This window comes from Opisthorchis viverrini (genome assembly GCF_000715545.1).
Source record: "Opisthorchis viverrini unplaced genomic scaffold opera_v5_256, whole genome shotgun sequence".
Lineage (NCBI taxonomy): Eukaryota > Metazoa > Platyhelminthes > Trematoda > Opisthorchiida > Opisthorchiidae > Opisthorchis > Opisthorchis viverrini.
In genome coordinates this window covers 44681-61258 of record NW_008751912.1, presented here as the reverse complement: position 1 = coordinate 61258, position 16578 = coordinate 44681, and the positions used below count along the sequence as shown (strand labels likewise).

General features: G+C 47.3%; 2 protein-coding genes across 2 annotated transcripts in view; one reads left to right on the top strand and one right to left on the bottom strand.

Moving 5' to 3' along the window:
• Positions 1-6351: 6351 nt before the first annotated feature.
• T265_09097 (hypothetical protein) overlaps positions 6352-16578 on the bottom strand; it is a gene marked incomplete at both ends in the record, with an annotated part of 14009 nt that continues 3782 nt past the window's right edge. The window contains one exon of the mRNA XM_009175085.1: positions 6352-6556. Coding sequence (XP_009173349.1) covers positions 6352-6556 — 205 coding nt within the window. The remainder of the gene's footprint in view (positions 6557-16578) is intronic.
• On the top strand, positions 6886-16264 carry T265_09096 (hypothetical protein; the record flags this gene model as incomplete). Its single annotated transcript, XM_009175084.1, has 4 exons — positions 6886-6918; positions 6956-7202; positions 11872-12012; positions 15948-16264. The coding sequence occupies 4 exons, from the start codon at positions 6886-6888 to the stop codon at positions 16262-16264; spliced, it is 738 nt and encodes a 245-aa protein (XP_009173348.1).

Here is a 16578-nt window from a genome sequence, read left to right as displayed (position 1 = left end):
TAATGCTGAAGTACGTCGAATGGCTTTCGGAAGAAATAACCCTCCCATGATAGATGAACTGATCACACTCCATAGGTTGCGCTGGGTTGGTCGTGCACTCTGCCAGCCAGCCGACCGAATTCCCCGAAAAGCCGTTTCCACGTAACTCGCAGTGGATGGAAACGAGCCATGGGAGATCAAATAAGTGGCAGCGAAGATCACACTCCATAGGTTGCGCTGGGTTGGTCGTGCACTCTGTATGCCAGCCGACCGAATTCCCCGAAAAGCCGTTTCCACGTAACTCGCAGTGGATGGAAACGAGCCATGGGAGATCAAATAAGGACTTGGCAGCGAAGTGTGAAAGTCATTGCCAGCACACTCGGTTGCACTGATTATTGCCGTCTGGCTGGATGGGAACCCCGAGACGGTTCACGCACATCATGGGTTGAGGCATTGTCAGACATGGCCTATTCCCGCCCTTAATTGTGTTCATGCGTCCAAGCTGCTGTGTTCAATACATAGCAACCTTGCAACCCCTCTAATGAAAAGTCCACTGACAACCCTGTTTATGCATCAACTATATCAACTGCCACCTCCAATGCGCTGCTACCTAGCCCATCTCTCCAAATCATCAGTGAACGAAACTGTGGCAGCTATAATCACTGCACGATAAGTATGTGGTTCTTAAAAAAAGCGTTCAGCTGTAGCACTCTTTCTGTGCCTAGCTGCCATGCTACCCGAAGGAAGCACGAGGGCTGGGATACTGCCAGGTTGCCCAAGCCTAGACAGGGGAAGTCGAGGGGCTGTCAACGATAACAATAATGATAATAATGATAAATGACCAGTTCAATGTTACGATGCTTTGCACCTTTTCTGGCCCTGTTTGAATATTTTAAAAATGATCCACAGTTTCGGTATTCCTGGATTTCCGAGACGCGCTTGATTTTGTTGACCGGTTTGTTCTCCGTAACGTGTCTGTTAATCGTGGAATGCATTGAATGCTTGTATCCGCAGACTTGGGGCATGACAGATCAATGGCTAAGGCGCGAATTTACCGACTGGAAGGTTAGAACCCAACACATGCGTCTCCACTGCTCCTGTCTCGGCTTGGGTAACCTGGCAGTATATCTCAGTCCTCATGATTCCTTCAGGTGGTACGGCACTGAAATGGTGTCAACAGTTTAGCGATGTGTTCAAATAGTGTTCAAATATGGTGTTCAAAGTATGTTCAAAATGGTGTTCAAATAGCCGCTGAGGAAAATTTTGTTGACCTGGAATATGCAGGTGATATCTTTCTTGTCTTTGAACAGGAGAAGGGTGCGCAGATGCTCCCTGATAGACTGATCAACCAGCCCGTCCTTTGACATGCACTTTGCACCCACAGTGTGTAACATCATGCTTCTGGACGTGCAGTCACCTAACACGCCACTCCGCAAGAGGAGATACTTGCGGTGCTTCTTGCTCATCCAGGAATTTGTTTTAGTTCCCATTGTGGTGTGACAGCTTAGGCTAGTAGACGAATCTCTGAGACCATCACGAAGAGACTTTACCTTATCACGATATGATGGATTGTGTATCTACATAGCCCATCGAGCTGTACTGGCGGGTGTACGTGTGACACAGAGTCTGTCATACTAGATTGATTGGTAAATAGACGTCTGACCAATACAGTCTCCTAGTTATTCAGGTTGGGGTTGAAACATACGTGACGAATTGCTCTTTAAAAATGTAGACTTCCTTGATGCCAACCTCTAGTGCTTTGCGGTTAGGCTTTTGAGCCAAACGCTTTGGTTGAGGACCCTAGTCGTCTCCCTGTCCAGGTGTCGGCGCCCTGGCAGTACCCAAACCCACATACAGACATAAATCGTGTGCCACATCGGCCGTCGCGTGATGCCATCAGCCGGGTTGCCTTACTTCCTCATACAACAAGGCCCGTAAATGAAAACAGGCTGCGGCTGCCGATCGTCTTCCTTCTCTTTCATATATTCACTCTTACTCTCCTCTCGCCGTTGCCAGTGACATTGCCGTATGCTTATTCCTAGGGATAGGTAGACCCGTCTGCCACCCGCCGCCGCTGCAATATCTACGGTTGGTTTGTCCGCCACGGTCGGAGACACTTCGGAACTATCCTCCAAACTCCGACGCTCAGTTCAACCGGCAGCCCTCAAGCTTCACAACAGAGTGCTCTTGCGTGTACGCTGGACACGCTCTCAATTGATATGTGCTGTATGAAACGAGGATTCTCGAAACAATCCTTCAACCGTAGCATCCTTTCGGTGCCTAACTGTCATACCACCAGAAGGAAGCACGAGGGCTGGTGTACTGCCAGGTTGCCCAAGCCTGGGCAGGGGAAGTCGAGAGGCAGAGGTTGGGTTCGGACCACAGACCTTTCGGTCAGTAAATTTTCACCGTAACCACTGAGCCATCTCGATTCTAGGCCGAAATATGGGTGCTGAACTGACCTCCCCACTAGCTTCCACTTGACTCCGGTGGCGCACTTCTAGTGATCCAGAATCACGCCGCTGGTTCTGTTGGGGTTGGCCCTGCTCTAAGTGGCCGAGTTGAAGTATCTCTGACTGAATGGTTGTTTGACACGGTAATCTCTTCGCGGTTATTTTGGCAGCGTCTGCGAGAGTATCTTGTAAATACGCCTGTAATCGCTGTCTGTTCATCGTATCCACTCACGCCCCTACATGCTGTAGCTCTGATACTCTCGAAGACAGATTTTACGCGGCTTTGAGTGCATTGTTGCCGCTGGCTAAGAGTACAGATATTGTTATGATCACCTGCGATATAAATTTGTATGTAGGTAGACTTGACACTGCCTAAGCTGTTCATCCTTGAGTGGAGTCGAGGCAGATGGACGACGGCGAACGCGTGCCGCAGTTATGTGCTGACCACAGACTTTCTGTGCAGTGATCGTTTTTGAGGGTTTTGACCACATGGTGCCCCCGGATGCGAGCCAACCTCCAACACAGATAGACCACATCATGATTAGCTATAGGTAGCGTCCGTCAATTACTGGCTCTCACTTGGTCTGATTTATCCATGTGGATTCGGATTCGACACTTACCTTTGTTGCCTCTCGTTACAATTTGCAGGAGCGCGTAATGTGTTCACACCTCACCTAGTCATTGGGAATTTATCATATCCCGATGTGAAATAAGTCTATTACAACCACCTACTGAAGTCCCTTTCAGACCAGACGTCTTATCATGTTAACTCGTACTGGAAGGCACTGTCTGCAACCCTGCGAGATGCCTGGTGCTCCGCTTGTGAATTGGTTCAAAAGTGTCGAGAATAATGTCGGTGGTATGGTGCTGGGGCGCGCTGGCTGTTTTGAAAGATCGCGTGGACAGAGTTGGTTCGTGTGTCGCTTTCAGATATCTTGACGAACGCAGACGCCATACATTGCACTCTCGCGTCTTCGTAAGACGTAGCTCTGTATACAGGGGTCGTGCCTTGGCAGATAGTCTCCAGCACCCACTTCGGATTTGGCCATCTTTGTGTTCTTTGTGGGCTGAGATCGGTGTCGTAGACATGACCGGATTGATAGTCCGCAAGTTTCGGCCCATGATTGCTGCAGCAGGTGATTTCCGATCTTCCAAAGAGTCACTGGAAGTGGTCTGGTGGATCAGAAGAATCTCTGGAGAACTTCGATAGATGTCCCCTCCTCTCGAGATTTGAGTACTGACCGCTTGAACGTATCGAAAAACGTTCTGTCTGATCGTTTGGCTGCGGCCTGTACGGTGACAAACGGACTTGCGGGATGGTATTTTTCATCCGGAACTCTTGTAAGAAGCTAAAGCTGACCTGCGATCGTCCGACACTAAAGTCTCCGGCAGGCCATGCCGACTGAAGATCTGAGACAAAACTCGCAGGGCGTTGGTTCTTACTGGCGGGACAACTGGCACAACTTCTTGCCACTTGGAGGTATCGTTGAGAAGGATAACGTAGGTTAAACCATCAGTAGGGTCACCGTAGTCGACATGAACTCGTGGTCAGAGTCGTTCGGGTCGAGGCCAGACAGCAGGCGGCAAGCGTGGGGATTTCTTGCGCCTTGTTGATATTGCGAGCAGCCTTCGACATAGTCTGAGATATCGCAATGCACGTGCGGCCAGTAAGCGTAACTACGGGTGATGACTTTCATCCGGTTTATCCCAGGATGTCCTGAACGGATCTGCTTCATGACCCGAAGGCATAAGGAACGTGGCACCACAACACGTTCTCCAAACATCAAGCAGTCATCAAGTATAGATAATGCATATCGACGATAAAACAGGGTTTGGAGATCGTCGTCCAGGGATTTTGTTAACCAACATGTCCTGAGAAAATGGATCGTCTGTTGCAGTGTCTGATCGGCCGAAGTTCCACGCTGAATATCCGGCACAGCCACCGGTAAGACACGGACTGTTTGGAGCAGTTGTTGATCTGCGTCATCAATTGACAGAGCAGTGAATTCGGAGTCCTCTTCTTGGGCAGTATATTTGCCGATCAGACGTGAGAGTGGGCCGAAGTTTTCTGGATGTCGAAATCATGACCAAGTAGAGTGAGCGCCCAACGTTGCAGACGATTCGCCGGATAAACGGGCACACCAGATTTTGAGCTAAAGTAGAGGTTTAAGGTTGGTCGAAAGAGTGAATTGGCGGCCGTATATCATCTTGTGGAAGCGATGGACGGAAAAGCTTAGCGCCCACGCCTCTTTCTCAGTTTGACAATAGCTTTGGTGCTTGCGTGATTGTCCTCTCAGTTACCTCCAGGAATACATGAAGGATGACAGCAGCGACACCGCAAACACAGGAATCGGCTGCCACGACAATCGGCAGTTTGGTATCTTAGTGCGTCAGTAGCAGTTCGCAGCTGAGCATGGATTTGAGCTGGCAGAGAACAGTTGCACATTCTTCTGACCATACCCAAGGCATGTCCTTTTCAGGAGGCAATTAAGAGGCGGCCGGACACTGTGCACTGCAGGCAAGAATTCAGAATAATAGCTGGTGAGACTCAAGAAGGAGCGGAGCTTGGTAACGTCCTTGGGGCCGGCATCTGTTGAATCGCTCGTGTGTTATCGGCATCAGGGTGTCAACCGGGGGCATCGAAGATAAACCTAAGATACTTAACATCCGTCATGAAGAACTGACACTTTTCAGGAAGGAGACAGAGGACGTTGTCCTAGATGAGTTGGTGCATAGTTTATCGGGAGAGCAGACAACAATCAGCACATCGTACAATTATGCGGCCACACCTGGAATACCAGGAATAGTTGTGTTCATCAGCTGATGGAGGATCTCAGGGGCTGTCCTTACGCCAAATGGTAGACAGTGGTATTCGAAGAGGCTCCTTTGCGTGTTGATGGTAACTAGAGATCGGGACATCGGCGCAAATTCAATCTGTATGTATGCGTCAGTCAGGTCGAGTTTGACGAAACAACTGCCGCCGTTCATACTGGTGAAAAATCATCGTGCACCGGCAGTGGGTAGTGGTGCTGTTCGAGAGCTGCGTTGAGGCCAGTTGAGAAGTCAACAGGAATTCGGATTGGCCCATTCGGTTTCCTTACAATGGCCATTGCGACTGCCCACGTGGAGTACGATACTGGAGAGAGGATGTCTTGTTGCTCGAGCTGCTGAAGTTCTGTGTCCGATTGAAGTCGAAAGGTTGCTTGTGTGGCGGGACAGTGATCGAGGCCATGCTGGAATACCTTAGCAAAGCGCCGAATAATATCATCCAACTGGTCTTCAGCTGCAGCGGGAAAAACGATCACATTGCAGACGGAACTGATTGGGAAATCTGCTAAACCAAGACGGTCGAACCAGGCAAAACCTAAAAGATTCGATTTGGCGGAGATTACGTAACAAAACCCAATGAATTTCGTCCCCTTGAATGAGACGGAGCATTGCGATTCCCCGAAAAACCACAGCTCACCACCACAGGCGCTGTTGGCAGTTCTGGAGGGCTGTCGGACTGAAGTTCACCGAAACGTGTCTCAAGCCTTACCCGATGTATAATAATGATGTCCGAAGTGGTGTCCAACTGCAGACGGACCGGACGGCGGGTAACCAAGACAGTGAGGGATTTCCGGTGAGATGGGGGCACTGACTTGAAACATTACCAGCAGACTCTTGGCGGAGCCCACCGCTTTGGAATTCAGGAGGCGTGCTTGCTGCCTGGAGGCGCCGTGGGGTGTACTGGATGAGTTGGCCGACAGCTTCCGTCTCTGCGACTCGCGGTCTTGCATTGTCGACACCGGTGCTGTTTGTAAGGGGACAGTCTGACGAAGTGTCAAGCCTCGTAGCGTCAGCTCGCGGATGAGTGTCTCTTACTTTGGATACGCTGCTGACTGGATTGGGTCATTCCAGAACGTGACGGACCAGACATCTAAGAACCAGAGGGTTTAGAGGCCTGGCGAACCGCATGAACTTCGGAACCACCTTGGCCCCCAGATTGGACCAAAGTGGTGTCATGCTGTAGATTGGTCAACCGTTGGTACTTGTTAGCAATAGCGTTGAGCGTCAACAAAGGATCTTGCTCGAGTCGGTTGAGCAGACGCGTCCGTATGTGTGCGAATCTGGGAGACTGGAGGCTGCATATGAAAATGAGGGATTTGAATGGATCAGCTGTGGGCGACTTTAATTGGAAACATCCGCATTAATGGCTAACAATGCCAGCGTGCGTGCAAAGTGCAATACATCACGTGGCAAGCAAAACGTTGGTCAGCTCTGATGTACAATAAATTTATGTGAACCTTTCACGTGGAGCCTTCTGGAATCTTTGTACAGAGTAGCTTTAGAGCACTGCGATGCCAAAATCGTTGATATGCCTTTCCATGCAATATTACTTCCAGTACCTTCTAGACACTGCTTTTTATATAAATTCAGCGTTCCTGTGCTCATTACCCGAATCAGGTGCAATATGTCCGGCGGCCTGCCCCCTCGAATCATTAAGGTAGGTCATTTGTGGCGGTAATTTCTTAGCTACTCAGGAAACTCAAAAACTACTTCGGGAACCATGCGATGGAATAACTGCATTTCCAAGCGAAGATAACGCAAGATACTTCCTCGTCTCAATCAAAGGACCTTCAGACAGTGCATACGATGGTGGCATATTCAACCTTGAATTATTCTTACCCGAGGATTATCCAATGACGGCACCTAAAGTTAGGTTCACCACCAAACTCTATCACCCGAATGTGGACAAACTTGGCCGTATTTGCCTTGATATATTAAAAGGTAAGCTGGTTTGTTCAAGCTAACTCAAGCGCCATGACCGGAGAAATCGACTGAGACTTTTGCAGGCTAAAACTGTTACCCGGCTCCTCAGTTGTCTCTCTTTCGAAATTCTCAACATATCAGCCTACATGCGGTCACTGTGCCTCGAAATAGAGTCACTGCTTGTCAATTGAATTCAGTTTTTCACTGGTTTCGACTATTCGTCTGCCACTGTTTTGGGGTAGAGTGCCGAACCTATTCTGTTTGAATCATCCCTGAGGTGGAGGCCATCGTTCCCGTACACTAAACAGAGAACACAATGATGTATTGTGCGCCAAATTGAACACGTAGTCCTTTTGAATTTGTTCACTTGTGTATGTGCGATGTCGTTTGAAGGTAATGTTGTAGGGAATGAACGCTTTATCGAATCTGTGTTTCTTAAGGGGGCCCATAAGAGATTGCTGCCCGCTCCATCTTCAGCTTAGGATTGCCGTTTCAACTAGTAATAACTAGCTTGACGTCATCCACATTGCGGCATCCGTAGCCTCGCTATCCTGGGATGTAGCTCATGACTCGTGGGCTTTAGGTGTGATCACATTGTGTTCATTACTTCAGCATTCTCGATCGTAAGTGATAAACATAGATGAGTTATGCACGAATCAAGAGCTGAGTTGATCCCATTTAAGGACACCTAATTCTCTCCCTTAGGTGGTAGATGAAGTGCCTACCGTGGCACCGACAAGTAGAAGATGAATTGTCGATGGAAAAGGGGGTAAACGGATTCTTATCGCACAAGGTCCCAAAAAGTGGAGTAATCACCCATAACCCGCTTGGCAAAATAAAACAGAAGTTGAGGGCCAGCTGTCGTCAGATGACGAATGTTGCTACTTTGAAAATGTCTTTCAACTCGCATTTCAGCGTTGTGCATATCCTTTGTTTTGAGGCGATTCGAGTTTGAAATGAAGGTGAAGCACATTCTCAAGTGAGAAGAGTTGCATCACTTATGGATTTAAAACATTCAGCGAATGTTATAAACTGCTATCGTGGCGATCCAGATAGCTTGGTCATCATCACCACTGACAGCAACGCGCCAGTGGTACATTCCGGTGAACGAAGCTGTTGCAGCTACAACCACTGTACTACAAGTAGGTGGTTATTACAGCTGACAGTGATGATGATGATGACGTGCACGATGTCGTAACAGAAGTTCACAGTATAAGTCATATTTGATGGTATTGACAGTGATGGATGACGTGCACGATGTCGTAACAGAAGTTCACAGTATAAGTCATATTTGATGGTATTTTATGGTTGAGTCTCCCTGTCTTGCGGTGAGTTGGTGTTGTTTGATTGTACGTACTAGAAAAACCCTCTACATCCAATCACCTTGAGCTCATATCTTCCCTCTTCTTTGTGGATAGAAATTCGAAGCGATGACGTTAAAACCTGGATTAGTACCGCCTAAAATTCATTGATGCTTTCCTGGAATGATTGGTTTCTAGAATTTTCCGCACACAGATACCGATATTAGTTCTATGTTAACTATGTTGATCTTGATGTTAAGGCCGTGCGTTGACGAGCTATTCAATGCCGTAGAAGTCAGCAGTCGTGTATGGGTGGATCAACCACTCAACCCCGCACTGACGATGCCATCTCGGTTGATGATGAAACGTTTGCAACCCAACTGCCCAACTCGGCGAACAGACCAGCAACTAAGCAGCGCACCCGAGTTACCTATATTCCGCAACATTGCCATCATGAGCGTTGTTCTACGTTGTGAAGCCATAGCGAAAACCCATCTACATGAGGTAGATATCTAAAGCGTTCACTCGCTGCAGGTCCTGCGAAAACATTCCCCCTAATGCCAGCAGTGAGCTCCAAAGTGACAGCGAATTCGTTTTTATATCCTTTACTTATTGTCCACCATTCTGCTCCATAGTGTGATGATGGAGTCGAAATCTCATTTATTTTTGCCGTCACCGAGTATACCATCAGGAAGGTTTGACTTTCTTCATCCCGAAGTACATATTACGAAAGGATTGAAAGTACTCCGCGACAAGGGCCACTCAAACGGTCTTTTAAATGTTCGTTGCACTCGGAAAGTGTTTTTCGTCATGAGTAACTTATGTGAGATACTTGGGTACCCTTCGCGTTCGATGTGCTACCTAACTCTTATGTGTACACATTGTGACATGTACACTGGCCTTTGGTGAAGGGCACTCTTCTGAAGGGATCATATTTGCCTCGACGGCGAAGTTTTATGGTCCTGGATGTCACCCTCTCCTCGCCACCTTGTCAACTTTGTCGGATGCCTTGTAAACGTTACCAACTTTATCTCCTTTATCTATTTCTGTGCAGACTCAATTTCAACCGGAAAAAGTTGGCTGGCTAGTTTGAACAATGTTTTCCAGTGCTATGCTTATACGGTGAAACCCTTGGTAGCGTATGCTGACGGAATCAGTCCATCCAGACGGTTTTCAGTCCCATGTTTATCCGTGAGAAATAATAACACTCACGTTTATCGTTTGATGTTTGAGAAGAACAATGAATGGTCAGTATGAACGGGAGTGACGAGAAATTGCAGCTATTGATTGGATTGGCTGTTCCATTTGGACCACAATGATGATTCTACGAAACTGACCAAACGTGCTTATCAATATCTCCTTGGGTGTGTGATCAGTCAGATCAAACTATTCGATACATACAAATAGGTTTACGTTTCCCAGATGGCGTCAAATGAAAATGGTGACGCTCTATGGGGAGGCAGAACCACCGTTGTTGCAGAAGACAAAACTATCTCCTAACGAAATCTGCCTCCCCTCTATGATTAGTTGAAGGGAAGACTTTAGCGTCATTCTGCAACATAGAAGTACTTTAGGCCATAGTGGACGCGTGATTCATTTGTTAGCTCGAGTTAGGTCAGTGGTTTACACTAGGGGTCCCGTGAATGCTATGTACCAATTTTAAATTGTAGGTGTTAAAGTCTGCAGCTAATTTGTCGTCCTGTTTGCTCAAAGCTTTCCTACGCTCCTCAGAGTTCATCCTTATCAGCCCAGTGATTTGCATACCATGGAACCTGCCTCTGTCTCTGCGTTGAACACCTTACCCTTTTTCATCCATCCTCAAGCAGCGGCACTGCATTACGTGACCTCAATGCGAATGCGTCGGCTTGTCATCGTGGGCAACATATGATTTGAGCGCAACTCTAACAGCGTTGGTCTTTCACAAGGCAATTAGTGATACAAAAAACGGTGGTAAGACAAATCAGAGCGATATACCATCGCATCCTATAACCTGGAATTGTAGTTATAAGCTAGCCTATCCCACGTTGCAACTTAAAAGGCGTATGCGCGAATCGTCGCAGAATATCACGGTGGATGTGTCTAGAACGTGCTCTGGAATGAGGTTCTTCCTCACCGTCATCGGCAGCACGTCAGTGTACGATAGTTCGTCGCTGCAAGACCGCCTAGACCCAGTGCATTGTGCCTGTATTTGATGAACGGAACTGTTCACCGCTAGCAGTATAGTTAAATGCCCCACATCTATGCTTTTGAACGACTCATCGGCCCGTATTTTGCCCGGACAATTTTCGGTCACTTATTCTCTAGAAAATCCATGCGGTATTTGGCGAAACATTGCCTTGAAGGCGTTTCCGTTAATTAGACTGCCTTATCTGCTTCGGGTGGAAACGAAATAGTTTATGTTGAGGTTGTTTTTTAGGAGATTGTAGTAGATTGTGGAGCGTTTTATCCCGAAGAGAGTCGGTGAACTTTAGGCATATTTGAAATGAGACGAGTTACTTAGTGTCGATTCCTTAAAATAATCTTACTCAAATACGGTAAGACTGTTCGGACCCACGTAATCGTATGAATTATGCCCAGATATGCTCAAATAAGTGAGTTATTGGTTCACGAATGAAAACCGAACCCTAATAATGACCAGTCTTTTGACAAATGCCAACCCAGTTCATCTTCGATGACTGGGGATGTCAAGGATAGCTTTGGGCACATAGACTATTATCGGGCGAATAAACCTTCTCCACCATTTTCGGAAAGGTTTGGTAACAATCGGTAGATTTATTGCTGGACAACCTTTCGCTTTTGACCGGACTAGAATAACTGGACCCTAGGCTGGACCGCAACCCCTGCAGGTTTCCCCATCGACCCAACACTTGGTCGCCCACCCTAATACACAAAAATCCTTCGGCCGACACCCAACAGAGATTTACTTTGACTTGGCTAATTGGTTCTCCTTCCGCCTTAAATCTCGACCAACCTCGTAACCTAGTCACTTGGCCTAAGTTTTTGTGTCAAAAGCGAAACGTTACCCAGCAATAAATCTACCGATTGTCACCAAACGTTTCCGGAAACGATGACTACTCAATCGGTTCCAAGCATTTTTCACATGATTGAACATACCCTCTCCACTACGCTTTTGGAGGAATTTTTTTACAACTGCTCACACCAACACACGCTTCAGAAGTTCTCTTTGTAAATCATTCCAGTTTTGTGCAGTTAAACGACCGCTGTACAGACTGTGTATCTGGAGAACAACTGCATACACAGGATGCACTTAGCGGAATTCTGGTCTCTTTAGTAAAGTTTAGCACCAGAATATTGCTACTGATATTCTGTTATCTTATTTGAATACACCCAGCCTCCTAAGCGGCGTTGTTTTTCTTTTCTTTCAGATAAATGGAGCCCTGCCCTTCAAATTAGAACGGTGTTGTTGTCCATCCAAGCCCTTTTGAGTGCACCCAATCCAGATGATCCGTTGGATAACGAAGTCGCCACACATTGGAAACAAAATGAACCAGAAGCACTCGAGAAAGGTTAGTCATCTTGCCCCCTGGTTGTGACAACCAACTGTTTCATCGTACTTAATACGCGTGACAGCAGTTCCGTCCGCCACTGAATCCTTATATTATTTATTCTATTCCAGTGGATAGTCACATAGGAACTTAGCCATAGAACCCCGCCTACTAGGTAACCTTGTCTTAAACTTGTATCCTCTTCTACCACTCTATTTAGTTTCTTCGTCATTTGAGGAGATCCTTTGCTCGGATGTCCGTTCGTACATTTGGGAAGGGTCTACCTCGTGTAACGGAGAGCGTGACACTAAGCGTTACTCTAAGTTGAAAGTTCGTTGACTGCGTTACTGGTTTTCATCCACATCGAGTGTGGATGTTATATCTGCTGATTCGTCGGCCTGTGGTATCTGCTGCTGACCCGCTCCGGTGCCTGGTGTCGGAGAGAAAAAGACTCACGGAAGGGAACACAATAGCTATATCCCAACAAAGTGGGTGCGAGAGCGCGAGTGCGTGCTAGTGCGAAAAGTACAACAGCCTCAAGCTTTTTATTGGAAGGACACCGTCTGAACTTGGTCCAATGCTGACGCACGCGGCCTGGCTTTGGTACGAGGCAGCGACGTGCTGCATATTGCGGAGGCGTTTTCTGTCCTTGATCAACGCTGACTCGCGCTGTCTGGGTTTGATGCAAGGCTGTGACGCGCTGCATATTGAGGGGGCGTTGTCTGTCTGGTCAACACCCAGCGGAGCTGAGAGTCTCCGTAGCTTCCGGGCATTCAGTGGTTGCTTTCAGGAAGCTGACCTTCCTGATAAGTTCAACGCAGATTTCTACCACTTTTGCCCCATAAAGGACATTTCTGCTACCATTATGTGCTAAGGAACGAAACACCCATTTGATTGCTTAGAATCTAAGGATAAGTGAATGGAACCTCACCAGGTTCTTTCGAGGGGGCACCTCTGGCCCTCGCGCTACCAACATGCGAGGTGCTGGTATTTTCATGCCTAGTGACGACCCTGTGGGACTAATCGTTCAGCTGTGCAGTGTTTCGGTGTATGGCTGACGTGCAACTCGGGAGAAGCGCGAGCATTGACATACTGGCAGGCTAAGCGAACCTGGACAGCAGTGGTCGGAAAGTTAGTGTTGGTTCCAAATAACGGACCTTGTGATCAATGGCCTGGTACCCTAATCACTGAGGTGTTTCCGGTTATCATCGGCTGTCCATCCCTCAACACTGTGTTGTGTTGTCAGGGCTAAGAAAGACGCAAATAGTTCCAACTTCGGAAAGACAATACAATACGCAATGCGACATACAATATATACAAAAGTTAATTATACAAACCGGCAACAAATACCCTAATTCATCTGACCTTTGGGAGCCAAACAGCTTCTCAGCATTCTTATACAGAAATCGAAAACGCGTGGCCTACCGAAAGCCAAGCCGGAGGTGGTCAATACATCCACTTTACAAGGCTTCGTCTGTGGTTCGTAAACGCTGTTTGTTGGGAATATTTTCTTTCAACCTGGGATTTTTCGCACTTTTGGAGAGTTGCGTAAATAACAGGAACTCCTAATTCGTTGTTCTGGAAAGTGGTTATCCAGATCGGCTCATTTGTCCATATAGCTTCTTCGAACTTAAATAAGCTTGTCTCCGCCTGTCACCAGGAAGTGTTTTTCTAACGTTTGTCGTTCAAAAGTTATCACATACTGAATGTCATCAAGCAGAATGTCAGAATCACGACAAGAGATTCAGCTGCGAGGATTCCAGAGCTCTACCGTCCATGCCTTCTGTCGCTTCAACTGCAGTGGCAATAAAGTATATTGGCATACATTATCCTGTCATGGGGTTGATGCATGTAACCAACTAACGATCACCTAATCGTCGTTCTACTAAAAGTTGGTCGAAGGTACCGAGCACCACTTGAAATCTGTACGATGAGTACTGGAAGCTTTTGCTAAATTGTAAGAACATTACCTGCTGGGCACAGATAACTCGGGGGATGTAACTAGATTCTGTTGGTAAAAAGTTCATTCTTAACCACCTTTGTTTCGATGGTCAGCAAACCGACGGTTGCAGATGGTTATTGATACTGACTTACCGATGTTCAGTCGTGCTATTTCCGGATTGAATTGTGCGGAAACCTTATCACTGCGGTCGTTCCTGTCGTATTGGCAAAACGTTCCAAGGATATCACCAGTGTGCCGCATAAGACGAATACCTAGACGTCAGAAACAGCGAACAATACCACCTCAGAATTCTGCAACAAATTTCATATTTTCGTACCACACTAATCGACCTCGAGAGCTCCACCATCACGTGATTTCATGTTCGCCGATGTGTTGAAGCTGTATGAAGTGTGTTATCTGCCACTAGTACTTCGATGCCCGCTGTGACCGACTCAAAGTGCTCTACACCATTAGTGATACTTTCATTTCAACGCACGAACGATCCCATGAGTTTTGCGGCCGACATATCGTGTTCGAGGTTCGCCTCAAGTGAAATATCAAGAGGCTTGTGCAGTGCTATGAAGGCGTTGCGGAATTGACTGAGTCTCTGTACTTTTTTGGTGTTGACAGCTAAATGTTCTGCCAGTGAAAATCGATACGAAAAGACAGTCACTAATCGCTCAGTTGACGGCGGTGTGCATATAACTGAACGCACTCCACACGTATACATTTTCCCTCTGAGAAGCCGTGTGATATGTTGCACAACGTGAGGACTATTTCGTTGGTGACCGATTTTGGCAGTTCATAGTTAGTGGGTGATAATGAGCGTTTTTCTCTCCCGATGAAAATAGCTGGCCAAGTATTCGGCATCTGAGCCTTCATATACGCTAATTTTTGTGTCTAAATTCCAGTATCAGTTGGTTTCGTGTAACAGTTCCCGTAGTGGCGCTCTCGCATACTGATATGCATGTGTATATGACTCCACATGTATGTATCAACCAAGTCGTGGTGCCACGCTCGACTTTTCAGAAAACACTAACACCTTGATGCTATTTTCTTTTAGAAGCGACTACTAGCTTGAACATCACCGACTCCTTCCATATGGGGATGATAACATTGACGCCACTGTCCGGTGTAATAGCCAATTTTTAGGAGTGTGCAACTTGGCGAGCCTGGTCAGGGTCGATATGATTGAGATTGCCATCGGTCGAAGGGTCTATCATAATTCGACTATGTAGCCCAGGTCTCTGTGCTCAGTAGAAAATGACGTGGCCTTTGAATTTACCCTGGTTCTCTGTCCATTCTTGCTCCAATTACCTCCTTCCCCATGAATTTACTTAACTATGCGCGGATTTATAACCCAGTCTCAGATGATGATGATCATCATCAATGGCATGACGTCAGTGTACTACACCGACGCTTCGCTGCTGTACAACCATGATTTAATTGACAGCCTTATTGTGAAAAAAAGAATAAAGGTGGACGGGGAAGGATTTAGTGATGGCGTACTACAATCTTTCCGAAGTGCCTACAAATCCAGACATTCACTCAGGCAATCTGGATAGAAACTGACAACAAGAACGCCACTGACATCGGTTGGCAGTTATATCTTGTAGTGTCTCCAACCAGACACAGTGAGGATCACGCAGTCCCCATCCTGGAAGGCGAGTAGCACTGACAGCACCCCAAGCGTTTGTGATTTCTTCAATACCCCTCCGCCAGGTCAAGGGTTGACCACATCTCTGCTTCCGCCATTCTGAGTTGGGCATGGAAAACAGTACTCTCTTCAGCAAACGATGGTTCGGCCTACGCAACACGTCCTAACTAACGCATTTTCTGGTGCTGGACACATTCTTCAATAGAAGTACCCGTTGCACAGCCGAAAACTCGCCTTCTGACTGCCCCGTTACGGACACGCCGAAACCAACCCACACGAGCTATGGTTCTGAGACAACGATTTTCGAACACCTGAAGACTTCTCAGTTCCGCTGACCGAACGGGCGAAGTCTCACAGCCATAAACCAAAACAAACCAGTCGATGCTCGCCGCACAGACAACGGAGGATGCTCGCCAGACAACGGAGATCGACTCCTTCAGTTGTGTGCTGATCATGAACTGTTTCTGGCAAGTACGAACTTTCAACGTAAACGTTCGTTCCGCGTAACCTGGCGGCCGCCAACTACAAATCAACCGTGGACCCAGTTGGACCACGTGGCCATCAGTCACCGGTGGAGAGCCACAATTCAAGACTGCCGTTCCTTCTGGGGCACACCACTTGATTCCGATCACGCCTTTCGTGACCCAAAGTGCCACATGGAGGGGTTCTTGTGACACCCAGACTCCCTCATCTCAGGTTGGGTTAGAAGTCTGACCAACACAGCCATCTGGCTGTCCAGGTTAGAGGTTGGAACATTTGTGGTGGTTTGTTTTGTAAAAATTGAAATGCACATGCATCTCCCGCCAAAAACAGCCGCTTGGCGATCAGGCGTTTGAGCCAAAGTATTCGGTTCAGGATCTTAATAGTCCTTCTGTCTACGTAAGGGCGCCGCACGCAAATCCTCAAACGCCAAATAGTGAAGAGTCTAAGGAAAGACCGAGAGCTCTGGTGGACATCGAAAGCTCGGGAGATGGAGAAGGGCTTTGCT